The sequence below is a fragment of the Salmo salar genome, chromosome 19 (assembly GCF_965601325.2).
Source record: "Salmo salar chromosome 19, fSalSal1, whole genome shotgun sequence".
NCBI classification, from domain to species: domain Eukaryota; kingdom Metazoa; phylum Chordata; class Actinopteri; order Salmoniformes; family Salmonidae; genus Salmo; species Salmo salar.
The window spans coordinates 15,663,720-15,681,904 of record NC_138309.1 but is presented as its reverse complement, the minus strand read 5'-3'; the positions used below and the strand labels follow the sequence as shown (position 1 = coordinate 15,681,904).

Below are 18,185 nucleotides of genomic sequence, written 5' to 3'. Positions count from 1 at the left end.
AACTATAATATCTTATGTTTCACCGAGTCGTGGATGAAGGACGACATGGATAACATACAGCTGGCTGGGTTTTTGGTCCATCGGCAAGATAGAACAGCTGCCTCCTGTAAGACAAGGGATGGCGGTCTGTGTCTATTTCTCAATAACAGCAGGTGCACGAAATCTAATATTAAGGAAGTCTCTAGGATTTGCTTGCCTGAGGTAAAATATCTCATGATAAGCTGTAGACCACACTATTTACCAAGAGACTTTTCATTTATATTTTTCAGAGCTGTCTATTTACCACCACAAATGATGCTGGCACTAAGATTGCACTCAACGAGCTGTATAAGACATAAGCAAACAAGAAAATGCTCATCCAGAGGCGGCGCTCCTAGTGGCCGGGGACTTTAATGCATGGTAACTTAAATCCGTTTTACCTCGTTTCTATCTGCATGTTGTATGTGCAACCAGAGGAATTAAAACTCTAGACCACCTTTACTCCACACACAGAGATGCGTACAAAGCTCTCCCTCGCCCTCCATTTGTAAAATCTGACCATAACTCTATCCTCCTGATTCTTGCTTACAAGCAAAATCTAAAGCAGGAAGTAACAGTAATTCGCTCAATACAGAAGTGGTCAGATGACACAGATGCTAAGCAACAGGACTGTTTTGCTAGCACAGACTTGAATATGTTCTGGGATTCTTCCGATGGCATTGAGGAGTACACCACATCAATCACCGGCGTCATTAATAAGTGCATCGATGAGGTCATCACCACAGTGACGTACGCACATACCCCAACCAGAAACCATGTATTAGATGCAACATCCGCACTGAGCTAAAGGGTAGAGCTGACGCTTTCTAGGAACCGGTGTCTAACCCGGACACTTGTAAAAAAATCCCGCTATGCCCTCCGACGAACCATCAAACAGGCAAAGCATCAATACAGGACTAAGATTGAATCCTACTACACCGGCTCCAATGCTCTTCGGATATGGCAGGACTTGGAAACTATTACGGACTACAAAGGGAAGCACAGCCGCAAGCTAACCAGTGACACGAGCCTACCAGATTAGCTAAATGACTTCTATGCTCGCTTCGAGGAAAACAAAACTGAAGTGTGCATGAGAGCACCAGCTGGTCTGGACGACTGTGTGATCACGCTCTCCGTAGCCGATATGAGTAAGACCTTTAAACAGGTCAACATTCACAGGGCCGCAGGGCCAGACAGATTACCAGGATGTGTACTCAGAGCATGCGCTGATCAACTGGCAAGTGTCTTCACTGACATTTTCAACCTCTCCCTGACCGAGTCTGTAATACCAACATGTTTCAAGCAGACCACCATAGTCCCTGTGCCCAAGAACACCAAGGTAACGTGTCTAAATGACTACCGACCCATAGCACTCACGCCTGTAGCCATGAAGTGCTTTGAAAGACTGCTCATCATCAACACAATTATCCCATAAACTCTAGACCAACTCCAATTTGCATACCTCCCCAGCAGATCCACAAATGAAGCAATCTCTGTTCCACTCCACACTGCTCTTTCCCACCTGGACAAAAGGAACACCTACGTGAGAATGCTACTCATTGACTACAGCTCAGCATGGGCCGCCCCCAGGTGGTAAGTGTAGGTAACAACACGGGGGCCCCTCAGGGGTGCGTGCTCAGTCCCCTCCTGTACTCCCTGTTCACCCAGGATTGCATGGCCATGCACGACTCCAACACCATCATTAAGTTTTCCGATGACACAACAATGATAGGCCTGATCACCGACAACAATGAGACAGCCTATAGGGAAGAGGTCAGAGACCTGGCAGTGTGGTGCCAGGATAACAACCTCTCCCACAATATGATCAAGACAAAGGAGATGATTGTCGACTACAGGAAAAGGAGGGCCGAGCATGCCCCCATTCTCATTAGTGGGGCTGTAGTGGAGCAAGTTGAGAGCTTCAAGATCCTTGGTGTCCACATCACCAACAAACTATCTTGGCCCAAACACACCAAGACGGTCGTGAAAAGGGCACAACAGTCTCCCCCAGGAGACTGAAAAGTTTTGGCATGGGTCATCAGATCCATAAAAAGTTCTACAGCTGCACCATCAAGTGCATCCTGACTGGTTGCATCACCGCCTGGCATGGCAACGGCTCAGCCTACTACCGCAAGGCACTACAGAGGGTAGTGCGTACGGCCCAGCAAATCACTGGGGCCAAGCTTCCTGCCATCCAGGACCTCTATACCAGGCGGTGTCAGAGGAAGGCCATAAAAATTGCCAAAGACTTCAGCCACCCTAGTCATAGACTGTTCTCTCTGCTACAGTACGGCAAGTGGTAACGGGGCACCAAGTCTAGGTCCAAAAGGCTTCTTGGGGGACCAGTATGAAAAAAAATGAAAAAAAAGAAATGTATTCACTACTGTAAGTCGCTCTGGATGAGAGCGTCTGCTAAATGACTAAAATGTCAATGTAAAATGTCTATCCCCAAGCCATAAGACTCTTGAACAGCTAATCAAATGGCTATCCTGACTATTTACATTCACCCCCCCTATTTTTACACTGCTGCTACTCTCTGTTTATTATCTATGCATAGTCACTTTACATCTATCTACATGTACATATTACCTCAATTACCTCAACTAACCTGTGCCTCTGCACATTGACTCATTGTACCGGTACCCCCTGTATATAGCCTCGCTACTGTTATTGTATTGTTGCTCTTTAGTTATTTGTTATTTTTGTAAATACTTTCTTAACACTTATTTTTCTTAAAACTGCATCGTTGGTTAAGGGCTTGTAAGTAAGCATTTCACTGTAAGGTCTACACCTGTTGTATTCGGCACATGTGACAAATAAAATTTGATTTGATTTGAAACCTAACCCTAATTCCTAACTCTAACCCTAAAACTAACCTTAGCTCCTAAACCTGACCTTAAACCTAATTCTAACCCTAACACTAATTCTAACCTTAACCCTAAACCTCAGAGAAATAGTATTTGACCTTGTGGGGACCAACAAAATCTCCCGAGGTGGTCACATTTTTTGTTTGTTTACTATTTTTGTGGGGACTTCTGGTCCCCTCAAGTATAGTTAAACACGTCCACACACACACACAAATAGACCTAACAACATCAGCTGGGATCATCAACTGTCCTGCTGTTACATCAACAAAGTCATGCCATCATCATCAACAGAATAGAAGGATTATAAACATTACTTGGAACACTCATCCATCCCTCCCTCCATCTTCCTCCTCACCCCTGATTTGTCTCTTTCTCCCTGTCTCTCTCGCTCTCACTCTCTCTCTTTCTCTCTCTCTCTCTTTTCTCCGAGGCATATCTGGATAAAGAGGCTTAAACACTTCCTCACTTTCTTTCTCTGTCATACACAAACAGTCATACACACACACACACACACACACACACACACACACACACACACACACACACACACACACACACACACACACACACACACACACCGCACATTAGTTGTAAAGTGGTTGTAATGACGTCATTCCAACCAGCTTTGCCCGCTAGACACACACTTGCAGATCGTGTTTGCAAACAGCCACATCTGTCCACCTCCTCTTCTTACCCCAGCCTCTGCAACCCAGTCCATCTGTCTATGTATATAATGCTCATTATACACACGCAGGGTGATTATAGTGGTACTAGAATCACTGAACTGTAAACCCTCATTTCCTCAATGTCTCAAATTGAGGTTTTTCAGTTCAGACATCCATTAAGCATGGCTGTGATGTCCAATCACATGTTCAATATAATCCCTCTGTAGAATCTCAATAGATTCTCAGTAGTTCATTACGTTGTTTTGTGTATGACAGGTCAGTCACGGAAGTGTACCACGGTGGTGGGTTCAATTCCTGCAGGGATCATATACAATGTATGCAACTACTGTTCTGTGGTTTAAGTCACTGTGGAATCGAGTGTCTGCTGTGGCCATATTCCCAGTAAGTATGTAAGGTGTGTGTTACAGGCCAGGTGAATGACATTCTCTGTCTCTCTTTGTATACAGTCTAAACAGTATTCCAGTGGGGGATGGGAAGCGGTCCAGTGTGATCAGTACAGGCTCAGAGGGCAGTGGAACACTCAACTGTTCTCCGGGAACCATCGACTATAAGGGCTTCAAAGCCACCTGGAACGAAGAGGTGCACCAGAACAGAGAGAAATGGAAGACCCAGGCTGCTAAAGGTACACTGGGGCTAGGGCCCCTCAACCCCTCACAGGGAAGGGTCTGGCAGGGTTGGTGGGTTTGGGGAGTAGGGTATGAGACAGAATGAGGAGGATGAGAAGTGGAAGACATAGGAGGCAAAAGGTACAGAAGAGCCGCAGGCAGGAGAGGGCTTGTCAGGGTGGGTTTGGTCCAGGAACAAAGAGGTGCACCAGAACCGAGAGAAATGGAGACCCAGGAGGCTATTGGTAAAGCAAAACAAAAAAATAGGTGGGTTATGGGAATGATCAGTCCAAGGCCATGAGGTGGAAGTATTGTCAGTCTTAGGACAAGAGGAAATGAAGACCCAAGCAGCTAAGATATACATTAGACACCCTACGCAGGATAGGGCTTGGCTGGGGGTTCGGTGGGTTAGGGAGTAGGTGGAGTAGGGCTCTTTCACACATACAAAATATGTTTTGGTTCTGACAGATCTGGAGGAGAAAACCAAAAGGGAAGCAGAGGAGAAGGCTTCGCAGGAGGAGACAGAGCCTGGAATGACAGAAGAGAAGGAAGAAAAGAAAGAGAGAGATGAAGAAGGTACACAAGCCGAGGGGGCGAAAAAGGAAGTGGTGGAGGACGTGCCCAAAGAGCAGGAAGGGAATAAGGACCCAGGGGGGGCCGTCGGGACCACAACAACATCAGGACCGGGACCGGGGCTGAATCACTTGGACCCCAAGGAGCCTGAAACCAGCAGCACCAGCACAGAGAAAAACCAGCAAGTGCAAAACGGTACGTGTTAGTTTACAGTCAGTTACAGGCTCCTACAGATATGCTCTCTATTTATAATACTTGGTTTAAAGAAGTTGTGAACAGCATCTACTTAAAGTGCCAAGTAGTGATTAGAATATGGTGGACCCAAAGTTTGAGTCAGTTTGTCTGGTGGTCTTCTTGGTGCTCTCAAACTGTTGTTGCTATTGCTTCAGAAATGGTAGTGGAAGAGAATGTCTTTGCTGAATCCTTGGCTGCTCTCCTGATGATTTTGTTGTAAAAGAGTGCCCTCTGCTGGTCAAATATGCATGTAAAATGATTTTAAAATTGCATTTTGAAACTGTTATCATATCCTCTTCAATAAGTCTGTATTTTATATACTCAGTGACTATTTTGTTTAATCAGTGTTGTCTGTCAGGGGGATGTGTGAGGCATCTAGTGGACAGTGGTTTCTGGCTTGGTTTGTGCTGGGGCATTGTGATGGTTGATGACAGTGTTTTATTTGACTCCAGGGGAAGTCCCAGAGGACCTAGACTCACCTGACTCTGGCTCTGATGATGACAGTGAGAAAAACACTTCTGACGGTAAAACAACATTTTCTTTCCCCTCGGGGCGAACCTCAGCTACGTTTCCACAATCAAATACACGTCTCCTGTTTTTAAAGCGAAGAGTAGAAAACAAGCAGTTTCGGTTATGACAAGGTATGGAAAAATCACATTAAAACATTGTAGTTTGGTCCTGCAATTTAGAATTTCTATTCAGAATTGTTTTTGATTTGACTAAGGCTATGATGTGACAGCACAGGACTGTGACTGACTCTCTTGTGGAAACATGTCTAATGTCACTCACACGCTCACTCACCCCTGCCATCCTCCACCACCTCCTCCCTCTCAAAGGCAACCTCTTTCTATCCTTTATTTCTTTTATCCCTTCCCCTGAGTCTGTCCTTCACGTTACTATGGTGACAGTGTGTTCAATGATCATTATCTACAGTCTTGTTCCAGCCTGACAGGGACTTTGTCATTGTCCCTCTATACATAACATGTTCTTTTGTTATCAGACTTATCTCTGAAACTCAAAGCTATTCTTCCGAGCAAACACAATCGCTCTCATTTAGCTGTTAACACCCTTTGACAACTGACTCTCAAAACCATCACCCCCAACCTCAGTTACGAAACTGACCATGTGCAATTTTTGGGGTCATAATGTACCTACAGCTTTCCTGTCATTTCGACAGACTTCCCGAGCGTAGACGTTGCTGACGCCTGACAGATCCTATAACACCTTGATAGGTATTTAAGTATCAGCTAACCACATCATATGTTATAGCAATTTGCCAGTCGATGACAAAGTCGATGACGTGGCATGCAACCATTGGTTGTTGCGTCAGCCTCGCCTTAGCTGTGGATCACGGCCTATATTGTCATTAACCCCTCCCCCTTCCCAGCATGCCATGCAGCGGTCCAGGAGACCAGGAAGTTGGAGCAGGAAGTTTTAAGTGTGCCATATGTCCTCTTCCCCTCCCACAGATACAGAAGAGGAGGATTCTGACGACAGTAATCATGACAGTTTACCTGCGTCTCTAGCGGCTGCAGCAGTGGTGGCTGCTCCTACGTCCAATCCAAACTAACTGCCCATTCAGTTCCCCAACAAAGACTTAATTTACCAGGGGACACCTCTCTCTCTCTCTCTCTCTCTCTCTCTCCTCTCTCTCTCTCTCTCTCTCTCTCTCTCTGTCTAATGTTCCAGATTGCCCTCTGCTGGATGTGTACTGCTTTTATTTTGGTGTATTCTTTTTTTTCAACACTATACTCTTAGAAAAAAAGGTGCTATTCAGATCCTAAAAGGGTTCTTCGACTGTCCCCATAGGAGAACCCTTTAATAACCCTTTGTGGTTCCAGGTGGAATGCTTTTGGTTCCGGGTAGAACCCCTTTCCACAGAGGGATCCACATGGAGCCCGAAAGGGTTCTACCTGGAACCAAAAAGGGTTCTTCTATCTATGGGGACAGCTGAAGAACCCTTTAGGAACCCTTTTTTCTAAGAGTGTAGTTCCACTTTTGTCTGTCTCTGGTGGAATCCTGCTTTTCCGTCTGCTTTTTTCTCCCAAATCAAAGCTTAACTTGCCGGTCCATGTGTTACCATGGTAAATGTGCTGGTTTCAAATTAGCACAAACATTTCGACCTTTGCCATTTCTTGAGCCATGATGGACTTATAGGCTCTTTCTTCCAACTGGAGAGGGGCAGGCACACGCACAGGCTGATACATGAGAGGGTAAGGCTAAAGGACAGGACAGTGCTGCCCTGTGTTGGCCTGGCCTCCACACTAGCTAGGCCCTTCCAGAGGAGCTGTCAGTTTGCTCTGTGTATCTTCCTCTGCTCCTACTCATCACAGCAAAGTTCTGGGTGATGGAAGAGTGGCCTGGTTTGCATTTGGACCTTCAGACCACTCTGTGTTTGTACAGTATGTGCATCTGTGTGTGTCGAGCAAAATGTAAACAATGACGAATTTAAGAAGGGTGTTGAAAGAATGGCGAATCTACATACAACTGTTATTATTATTTCCACCAGTGTAATTAATGAATAAAGTACAACGACATTTGTCTTGCTTATATTGCATACATAAAATATATAAGATAAACGATTGTTAGATTTGTTTCGCTTTTACATTTCATTTTGCAACTAGAATGCACTTTCTAACTAGCACACATCAAATAAAGTGAAATGAAGTCATGGTTACCCGTTAACGTACAATCTAAATATGAAATCCGAAACGTATTGGCTTCATCATTGAAACGTCTTCTTAGAGAGAAATAACACATATTTAGTAATACGAAGAAACAATATTGTGTACGGTAATGTATATAAATATAATGATGTATTGTGTTGACCTATGATTCTCTAGCATTAGAATTCCCATATGTTTATTGTAAATCTAAAGAAAAAAGTAACTATGTCCAGAGAACCATGATTGATTCATAAGTTGTCTCTAAATAGTATGTCATGTTCTTATTTTTACAATGTACTGTAGGTGATTTATGTTTTCCACAGTGCAGGCTTGATTGATTTCCAACCATCAAAACGTTATTGTGATGACATCATACGACTGTTATTAAGCCGGGCGCAACAACCATATTCATTTTACGGGGCAGGGGAAATCAACCGTTTATAACATGTTACAATGCCAAAATATACTGTATATGTGTGCTTAGGTTTCGCTGCTTACTTTTCTCTCCAGTTCCTGGCATATCTAGCTAGGGGAGTTCCCTGGTTACCAGAGTATAATATGTATTTATTGTACAGAACATTTCTATGTTATTTATGAATTATTGTGTATAGTTATAATTTTGAATGTCTTAATGTAGTCAACAGAGAGAAGTAACATGTTTCTAAGACTTCTGATGTACAGTGTCTCTGCTGAATCTGTGCTCCCCAATGACATGGATGAGTGGGTTAATGTTTCATTATTTCAAAGTGGTGTGAATTCATCATTATGAGTTGGTTATTTGCGCTTTGCACTTCAACTCCAGGACTTCTTCTGACTTTGCTTTAAGACACTGCAGCTCAACACAATATCCTCATATCCTCAAGTCTTTCTTTATCAAATGCATTGGTGCATACAAAGCATGAGAGTTTAACCATATGTGGATAAGAATTGGGTTGAGAGAGTCAGTTAATTCCCACTCAACGTTCAACTGTGATGTGAAAACTGTTGAACAAACTTGGAATCTGATTGATCCATCTTGATTTACCAATACATACATTTTCTACAAATCATTCACAGCATGTAAATATAATTTCATTTTTTTGTGTTAATAAATTAATTTAGCATTAACAGAATTATTATATCTCAAAAACAAAGAAAAACACAGAAAACGAAACCAACAGAACAAACACTAGGTTACTACACGTAATGAAATGTAGAAAGTAAAGAATCAAAATATTTCATGTTGTGTTCAAGAAGCAGACTTATAGTACATGTACAGTATTGACTGGGTCATCTTTGGGGCTTTCCAAAATGGCCTCCAGGTTCGCTGTGTAGAAATTCCTGTTGCCTTGACCAAAGATAGAAAAACAACAGATATTATAGATATGCTAGAGTTAAAATAAAACTCAATCTACAAAAGGGTAAATGCTTCTGTTTAAGCTCCTCAAAATGATTTATTTTGCTCCAGAAGGAAGAATCTTTGCCTTAAAATAGATATGTCTTTACTACTCACTTCAGTGTTGCCCTGTAGAACAGTCTATATGTCTCTATCTAGCTAGCTTGCAAGCTTTTGTGACATCTTTCAGCACAAGATCTTGTCAGTGTTTAGTGATTGTTAATACTTTGTGGCAGCTATCCCTTTCCATGATTTCTAGATGTTGTTTCTTGTGATACAAAGGGATAGGGTCTGTGTTACCTTTTTCTTTCTTTTTTTACCATTACATATATTTGTATCTGACCGCTACCCTGTGGTACTAGTTCTGTCATTCAAAATCGTACTTAGTCATGCCTGTTATCTGGACTGTGGAACATTGTCATAGTGAAGAATCCCTGAAGAACGTAAAAACATGCACAGACCCATTTTTATGGCCACATTCTCACGCCTTCATTTACTATTTTATGACATGCAATCTTTGTGAATTTGCTCCCTTTACTTCAACTCAAAACCAGCAATATCATGCCTTCCTGAAACAGCGTCATATATTGTCAGATATTTACATTTTGATCGGTTACCATCCTTGCATTGAAAATGGTTACATACTGTGTGTGAAGGGTTTAAATGGACATGTGTAAATGAGGATAAGCTGATAGGTGAGTATAGAATCTATAGATCATAGTTTTTTGTGAATTGGTGTGTGAGTGGGTATATGAAGTGTAGTATGCTTCTATGTTCTATTGCTAGGGATTAGTATAGGTTGATATTGAAATATGACATTATTGATAACAAACTATTGCCAGTACAGTAAGTTCGAGGCCCACGGTTTAGTAGTGCCAGTATAGTCATTTCTGTGACCCCCACTTTCTCTATGACCAACTCATCAGCAAACCCTGGGATGAAATCACAACAGACGAAACCATGTTCATCTTGTTCTAGTTTTTTCGCCATATATCCCCTTATTTCAGTTTTTTTTACTGTGCCATGAAAAAGTATTTGACCCGTCTGATTTTCTGCATTATTGCACATTTTCACATTGAATTTGGTCAGATCTTTTTGTGGGATGGTCTCACAGGAGGTTGGTGACACCTCAATTGGGGAGGACTGGCTCGTGGTAATGGCTTGTAGTGGTATATAGAGGGAATCTGAGAGAAAAAATGAGGTAACCAAACTTAAGGTGTGAAAAAGTTATTGCCGCCCCCCAGTTAATTCCACCCAATTAAAGGGATAATTACAGTCAGCTGATAATTACAGTCAGCTAAGGTCAGTGTTTATGATTCCACCATCAGAAATCCACTGGGCAAAAATGGGATTCATGGCAGAGTAGCAAGGTGGAAACACTTGCTCACTAAGAAGAACTTGAATGCTCATCTCAAGTTTGCCAAAGAATCACCTGGATGATCCTCAAGAGTGGAACAATGTTCTATGAAGAGATGAGTCAAAAGTGGAACTTTTTGGCTGACATGGGCCCTGTTATGTCTGGCGAAAATCAAACACAGCATTCCACAGTAAGAACCTCATACCAATGGTCAAGCATGGTGGTGGCAGTGTGATGGTTTGGGGATGCTTTGCTGCATCATGACTTGGATGCATTGCCATCATTGAAGGAACCATTAATTCTGTTATATTTATTTTATATTTTTTTACCCCTTTTTTCTCCCCAACTTTGTGGTATCCAATTGGTAGTTACTGTCTTGTCCCATCGCTGCAACTCCCGTATGGACTCGGGAGAGGCAAAGGTCGAGAGCCGTGTGTCCTCTGAAACACGACCCTGCCAAGCCGCACTGCTTCTTGACACAACGCCCGCTTAACCCGGAAGCCAACCACACCAATGAGTTGGAGGACACACCGTACACCTGGCGACCGTGTCAGCGTGCATTGTGCCCGGTCCGCCACAGGAGTCGCTAGTGGGACAAGAACATCCCTGCCGGCCAAACCCATTGAGATGTGGCAGGACCTGAAATTAGCAGTTTATGCTTGAAAACCCACAAATGTCACTGAGTTGAAGCAGTTCTGCATGGAGGAGTGGTACAAAATTCCTCCACTCGCTGTGAGAGACTAATTGATAACTACAGAAAGCGTTTGGTTGCAGTTATTGCAGATAAAGGTGGCATGACCAGTTATTGAGTATAAGGGGGCAATTATTTTTTCGCACGGGGGCATTGAGTGTTGCAACTTTCTTTAATAAATAAATGTCTAAATGGTTTGTTATTTGTTCACTCATGGTCCCTTTTATATAATATTAGGTTTTGGTTGAAGATCTGATAACTTTCAGTGTAAAAAATATTCAAAAATACAGAAAATCTGACGGAGAAAGTACTTTTTCACAGCACTTTATGTATTTGAAGCCATAACAATGTTTACTTTTTTTCTGTGAGTATTGCTTCAAGGGGTTTCATTTGGTAATCATCAAACCGGTTGTTTTTCCCCACTTTTTTGTCTTATTTTGTTTGAATTGAAGATTTTATTGATCACACACCAAGAACAAACTGTGCAGCAGGCCATGTGGTGGTGTTTGTTCCAACGCTACGTTAGTGCACTGTTGTGACAATAAATCTGAACTCAAAGGGCTCAGATCACGACTCAGTGTCTTCATTGTGTCCAGTTTAAAACTTTTTGTAAAACCTATTATGTAGTAAGCACACAAAATGTTTGTATTGTCAGTACTGTATGTGTGAGGTCTAACACCAGACTACCTATAACAGAATAACCCATAAAAGTACCCAACAATGGTTTACAAAATAATATAATAAACAATAGATAGCACCACATCAGATCTGGGTTCAAATACATTTGTATTTCGTTATTTGTTTTTTAACAAATTATTTTCTGTGTTTTTGAGTATTTTCAAATAATGTGGCCTGAATCAACTGCTTATATTGGAAATATTTGAAAGTATTTTCAAATAATTTCCTATAAATAGCCTCCTATTTGAAAGTATTTTCAATTAATTATTTCAATTACTATTTTCAAATGTCTGGGTTTCAAATACTTGGGAGTGTATTTGAGTCAGTGTTTTTGAGTATTTTCAAATACTTTCCAAGTGTATTTCCAAACACATTCCAGTATTCAACTACTTGTCTTAAAAAAAAATACTTGAAAGTAATTGAAATACCTTAAATAGTATTTTAACCCAGGTTTGCACCACATACACATATACTGTATCTGCATATGAGGATAGAGATGTGACCATGTATAAAACATTTTTTTAAAAGATAAACAAAATAAAAACACTGACGATGGTTTTTCCCTGACAACTGACATGGTGACCTTTTCTCTTGCAGACTTGTCAGGCTCGGAGGGCTATGACCTGATTCGCTACTACAAGAGACCGAGCTACTGTGCCAACTCTCACCTGGCACTACCCTCCAGAGAGAAAGAGAGGGAGAGAACCGAGGGCAGGCCCATCGACCCCAGGAGCAGAGTCAGGAAGCTTCAGGGCATCTCCCTGCGCCGGAGTAAGTGACATCACAAGAAGTGACCTCAGAGGCAGAGACCTCACAGGAAGTGACCTCACGGGAAATGACATCTGTAGACATTGCAACCCACGTTGTTCTCACTTATACTTATACTGGTGACAACAAGGCAAAGCTGTACCCAGACAATAGATTATTAAATTATGATTTTATATATAGTAGTTAAAGAGTAACTGACAGTGTTTTAGACCCATTCAATCTTGTTAAAATATGTTTATCTACACCCCCTCTGGAAGAATATGGCGCATTTGTTTTGACATTTTGTGACAATAAGCATTTTTCACGTTTTCATGTTTGGGAATGACGTTGAGTCGGGTATTTGTGAAAATTTGGGCAAATTTTACTCCACTGTAAATGAAAAATAATAAAAACGTGGCAGTCTTGTCGAGGCCCAGACTCTACACAGACCTGTGCACCATAACCAATCTGAGCTACAGTCAGCCTATATGCAAATAAGCCATTGCCATACGGGGATGTGCCAATGAGGGGATTTGATTAATGCCCCGGGCATGCCCCGGCCCCCTGGGTGAACCGGGTTAGCATTGATTGCAATCTATTTGGAACCGGGCTGCCTCCTGGGCATGAGCCATGTGAATACAAAAGTGACATAGATTAACTAGAGTTGAGGGCCGCACAAAAATCGAATTAGCATAATAAAACAATCCCGTCACAATCTCTGTTTAAGCTAGATAAATCAGTTTTTTAGCATGGGCGCGTCTCAATCCACCACATCCACTGATGTTGGCCTTCCGCTTCTGCGGTGGTGGGTGGCAGAGCTACAGTAGTGTTTATCAGACCAGGTGACGTCCCGGAAATCTGTCTTTTAATGGAAACGTCTGCAGAGTCCAAACGGTTTGGGCTAGAAACGAATGTACACCACTATGGAAATCTGAGACACTCAAAAAAAATGATGATGCCCACTGGGCAAAAACTTGCTGAACCAACGTTGTTTCCAAGTTATTTCAGCAACAAAAATTCAATGTGTTGACGTTGAATCAATGTGGAAGACTGATTGGATTTGAAAAAAAGTAAATCAACATAAGGAAACCTAAAATCCAATGACATGGTGAAATTCTTTGTGGATTTCATATAGAATTCAGGTTATTTGTAAATCAAAACTAGACCTGTGTTCTCTGTTTTGCTCTAAGACCCACACAAGCTTCACGGGACTTGTCTGAAGTTGGTACCACAATGTGCCAACTTCTGTCTGTAGTGTCCGAACTGTTTGGGCTACCCCACCATTGAAAGCTGAGACTATTACAAACACGTACAAGCCTCACAAGGGAACCCAGTTCAGAGCCAAAAAATGAATTGAAGTCAATAGGGCATTTCCACATAAAATAATTTATCCTGAGCTTTCTTATATCTCTCTGATATAAGACAGACACTTCAAAACACATTTCCTTTTCATTTATCCGTCAATGCGTCTCTATGGGCTAATAGCAATAAGGACCAGGGCTGCCACAAAACATGTGGTGAGCTGGCATTTGCCCCAGCACTTTTAAATCAGGGAGCGCAACGCCCCATCACTTTTCATTTAGGTTAATATTGACAAAATAGGGACAAAGTGCTGTTTTGTTGACAGATTTTTGCTTCATGGTTTGTCTACTCATGCACAATTTGTCCTTCACATCGGAGTGCTGCGTGCCTGTCTTGACCAATAAGATTCACGGAAATCGCAAGGTCGCGCAGGTCAGGCACAAAGCTTAAGGCACTCTCCACTTTCCTCCGGTATTTATTTAGCAAAGGGGATAATGCATCACACCCGACAGACACAAGCAAAAACTCTTTACAAAAATGTTGTAGCGGCCTATACCTAAACATTAGCGATCTGACATGCTGTGTTGCATGCATGCTGTGTTGCAGTCTGATCAAATGTAGGCTACTAACAACACCAACTGCATACCGTCTACTATGCCCTGTCTCTCTGGCCAGGGTAAACTAAGTGGGAATATTGTCTATTTATAGCTCATTTGTTTGTGTTACAAAGAAATGTTAATGAGATGAAATTTGGTAAATATTCAAACTTGGGCTGACTAGGCTACCTAGACTTTTTCCCCAAATAAATATTAACTGGAATTAATCAATAAACATAGTAGCTGACATAGACTGTGAGTAACTATTTTATTGGGCCTACAATTGAATAGCGCAAGCCAACACGATGCAAATCTGTATAAAGCAAGCTCAGCCCTGTGAGTTCTATTGTCCAATCATGTTGCTGTCTCTGTGTCTGTATCAGTGACGGCTGGTGGGACGAGCTGGAGCTATAGGAGGACAGGCTCATTGTAATAGCGGGAACGAAATCAATGGAATGGTATCTAACACATCAAACATAAGGAAACCACATGTTTGACTTTGTTCCATTTACTCCATTCCAGCCATTACAATGAGCCTGTCATCCGGTAGCTCCTCCCACCAGCCGCCACTAGTCTGTATGGAAGAAACCTCCCCTGTTAGTCTAGCTTTAAAGGCACCCACCAGATGTAATTCCTGCCCTAGACAAATATTGTCTATTATATTGACAAGACAGTCAAGTGATCGCTCTAACAATGGAAATGTATGTCCTCAAAGATGGAACACATGTGGGAGGAGGAGAGATCAGATGGGACCATTCTAGCCAATGAGAGGTCAGATACGCACGTGAACAATAGGTCATAGAGGTATATAGAGGACTCGTCTTTGCATCTGTGCCTTTATAGCATCTGGGACAGCATGGGCAGCACCATTGAGGCTCTCTCTATTTTAAAGTAGTACATTTTCTTCTTCATTAGCTGATTTCTCTGGCTCGGAATACCGACCCAGTTGACTATTTTAAAATTGTGGAAGTCCTCAATGGCAATGTCCATGCTAAAACGGCTAGATCCATAATGAGTCCTCTATATACTGTATCTCTATGACAACAAGCACAACTCTGATATTAACAAAAAATGTTCAAAGTGGCCTAAATCCCACATGCATCCACTTACATCAGTGCATTCGTAACAACCTAACCATTATGAAACTTCTATTAGATCAAGTAAGCCTCTTGTTGTAAATTAGCAGTGACATTTTTTGCTGTCCAAATTTGATACTCTTGACTTCCATACTAAAGTTATTCAGTTCCTGGGCTTATTTACGTAAACAGATTTGGGCAGATTAAAACCTCTCGCTTTGCCTCTTCCTCTCTGCCCTAGAGCAAGAAGGCTTGTTTAGGTTGCACTTCTGATGAATGAGGCAGGCTACTTATACATGTTTAAGAATTGGGGGTGGGAAAGAACGTCATGGTGATTTCGACGTGGACTGGAGAAACATCCACAAATAGGGAACTGACAGCTGTCAGTGTAGATAGCTAGCATGCTAACCTTAGCTAGCATGCTAACCTTAGCTAGCTATCTTGCTAACCTTATCTAGCTAGCTAATATCATCTGTTGTTGCTGTTTTTTTAACTACACCATATTCAAAAGAATAGCCAGCTGGCTAGGCTGGTTCTGGAGCTGGATTTGTCATAACCATTTAGGGAAACTTTGCCACAGATGGAAACCAGTAACTTTGACTTTGCATTCTATTGTTTTCGCCAACGTTTTGGCATCTTCCATAAGATGTGCTTTTTTCTACATTGTAATGGCCACAGTGCAACCTTTGGCAAGATACAGTATATTACATTGAATGCATGCATTGACATCAACATCTTTATACCTTGTTTGTAAATGAAAGATAACTGCCACACAGTGTAGAACTACTTTTAATAAACAGGTATAGGCTACATATTAGTAATATGACAACTGAAAACAACAATGTCAACAACAAAAAATGTAGGCAAGAAACTCTCCTCCAATGACTTCTAGTTCTTTCCATCCTTCTCTTCATCCTCCATGTGAATCATTCTCTTCTCTCCTTTCCCCATCCTCACACCTGATGAAGGCAAGTGACGCAACACATAAAAAATAATGGGAAAAGATTCATACTGAGAATCTGTTATGACACCAACATCAATTTATAAGTCCACAATGTACAGAATGTCACCCTTCTAAATACATTACTGTCCATGATTTAAGCATAGAGGTTACTTACACATCTTGCTACTGTACATTACATCAACATATTAAGCCAAACCACTATTTTGCAGTTTACTTCAAGTCACATTTTGGCTCTAACAGTAACAACTAGAGAGTGAGACTGACCTCGTATGAGTGGAGGAGTGTTGAGGACGGGCGTGTCTTTCCTGCGTGGTTTCTTCACTTCCTGCTCATCTGGCTGCTCCTCGGGATGCACTGCCTCAGGACAGTGTTTCCCCTGCACAGCTCTGGTCATCCCTGTCCCCTCCTCTAGCAGGGTCCTCACAGGCTCCACCAGCTGATCTGTTACACAGAAATATAACATACATGTTATTAATATTTCTACAGTAACTTTGAGATATGTGTTGTTTGTTGCTATTGATAAGTTAATCACAGAAATGGCACGGAAACTTGTGGTTTCAAAGAATAGTATTACGTATTCGATTCCATACAGATATAATGCAGTATGTGGTCGTGTAAAGTGGTGGTATTTCATAGTGTGTGCGTGCGTGCATGCGTGCGTGTGTGAATCTACACATACGTAATCCCCATCACGAATACACAGAGGCATTGTGTGACAGTAAGCAGACCTGGCTGCTGTCTTACCATCTGTCACTGTGTTGGTTGGTCCCAGTGGAGATCTGCTCTCTCTCCCTCTCCTTTTCTCTTTCTGTTTCCCTCCCCCTCCCCTCTGTCTCTCAGATACTCACAGTGGTGCTCCTGTCCACCCGTCAGTCTGTGTTCCGCTGTCTCCGGGGGCGACCTCACACAGCCACAGCCTGTAGACATCTTCTCCTCCTCTTCTCTCTCTCTCTCTCTCTCTCTCTCTCTCGTTTATCCTCTTTCTCCCAGTCTGGACCCAGATCAGATAACACAGCCCAGTCTCAGTCTGGACCCACATATATCCATTATTTATGCTCATGTCAATAAGGGACTTCAACACATCAGGGAAACTGTAGTCTGAGATTGTCTAGCTTTCAATGACTCAGTTAAAAGTTGATTTTGACTGATAAAACCTCTTTCTGTTAATGCTGTGTTTTGCTCTAGTTCAACTGACTGTTGCAAGTGGATAAATTGGTAAACTGCCGTAAATCTCCTTGCCAATTAGAAACATGAATAGAAATCACAATTGCATAAATACATCTGTAACGTTATAAGAGACTCACTAAAACTTTTCACAAGCGCTACAAAGCAATGATAATGCCATTCGGAGGAGAGAGTAATAAACACAGAATAGACAGATATATAGATATATATAAGACAGACAGACAGAGACAGAGATATAGAGAGCGACAGATAGAGATGTAGAGTGTATATCTTACCTCAGCTGTGCAGTGAGCAGACAGGACAGAAGGAGTGAGTGCCAGGCCAGATCAAAGCCATGGTGTTAAGTAGCTCGGAGGAGGAGCATCATCACCATCCATCCGCCCAGTCCACCGTCTCCATTAGCGCCCGTTGTCACGGTGACAGGAGTCCTCTTATCCTGTGTCTGCTGGACCGCTGTCCAAATGGTATGATGAATTTGAATGGGATCTTAATTAGCGAACTTCAACAGGTTCAGTGACAGCAGCAGTGCCCGTGGGGGGGGGGGGGGGGGGGGGCTCTATGTAGG

At 42.2% G+C, this 18,185-nt stretch overlaps 2 protein-coding genes across 6 annotated transcripts in view; one reads left to right on the top strand and one right to left on the bottom strand.

Annotated features, from left to right (window-relative positions):
• Window positions 1–14,749, top strand: part of pde1ca (phosphodiesterase 1C, calmodulin-dependent a) — a 116,322-nt gene extending 101,573 nt beyond the window's left edge. For 2 of the 3 annotated variants that reach the window (XM_014157413.3, XM_014157411.3), the window contains 4 exons: window positions 4,018–4,193; window positions 4,645–4,944; window positions 5,436–5,507; window positions 12,348–14,749. In XM_014157413.3, the coding sequence (XP_014012888.1) occupies window positions 4,018–4,193; window positions 4,645–4,944; window positions 5,436–5,507; window positions 12,348–12,529 (730 nt within the window). In that variant the 3' untranslated portion in view covers window positions 12,530–14,749. Of the gene's footprint in view, window positions 1–4,017; window positions 4,194–4,644; window positions 4,945–5,435; window positions 5,508–6,452; window positions 11,638–12,347 lie in introns of those variants that run through there. The other variant, XM_082965644.1, reaches the window with a different exon arrangement.
• A 1,495-nt stretch (window positions 14,750–16,244) lies between these two features.
• ppp1r17 (protein phosphatase 1 regulatory subunit 17) lies at window positions 16,245–18,142 on the bottom strand. 3 transcript variants are annotated; one of them, XM_014157557.3, is made up of 4 exons: window positions 17,896–18,142; window positions 17,284–17,462; window positions 16,700–16,876; window positions 16,245–16,430 (listed from the first exon to the last, which is right to left on the bottom strand). In XM_014157557.3, exons 2-4 carry the CDS (start codon window positions 17,360–17,362, stop codon window positions 16,360–16,362), a joined length of 327 nt encoding a protein of 108 aa, XP_014013032.1. In that variant the 5' UTR covers window positions 17,363–17,462; window positions 17,896–18,142; the 3' UTR covers window positions 16,245–16,359. The 3 variants fall into 3 exon arrangements, with proteins under 3 accessions (XP_014013032.1, XP_014013033.1, XP_045558081.1); XM_014157558.3 differs by having other exon boundaries at window positions 17,284–17,426; XM_045702125.2 differs by lacking the exon at window positions 17,896–18,142 and having other exon boundaries at window positions 17,284–17,755.
• Between the last annotated feature and the right edge of the window lie 43 nt (window positions 18,143–18,185).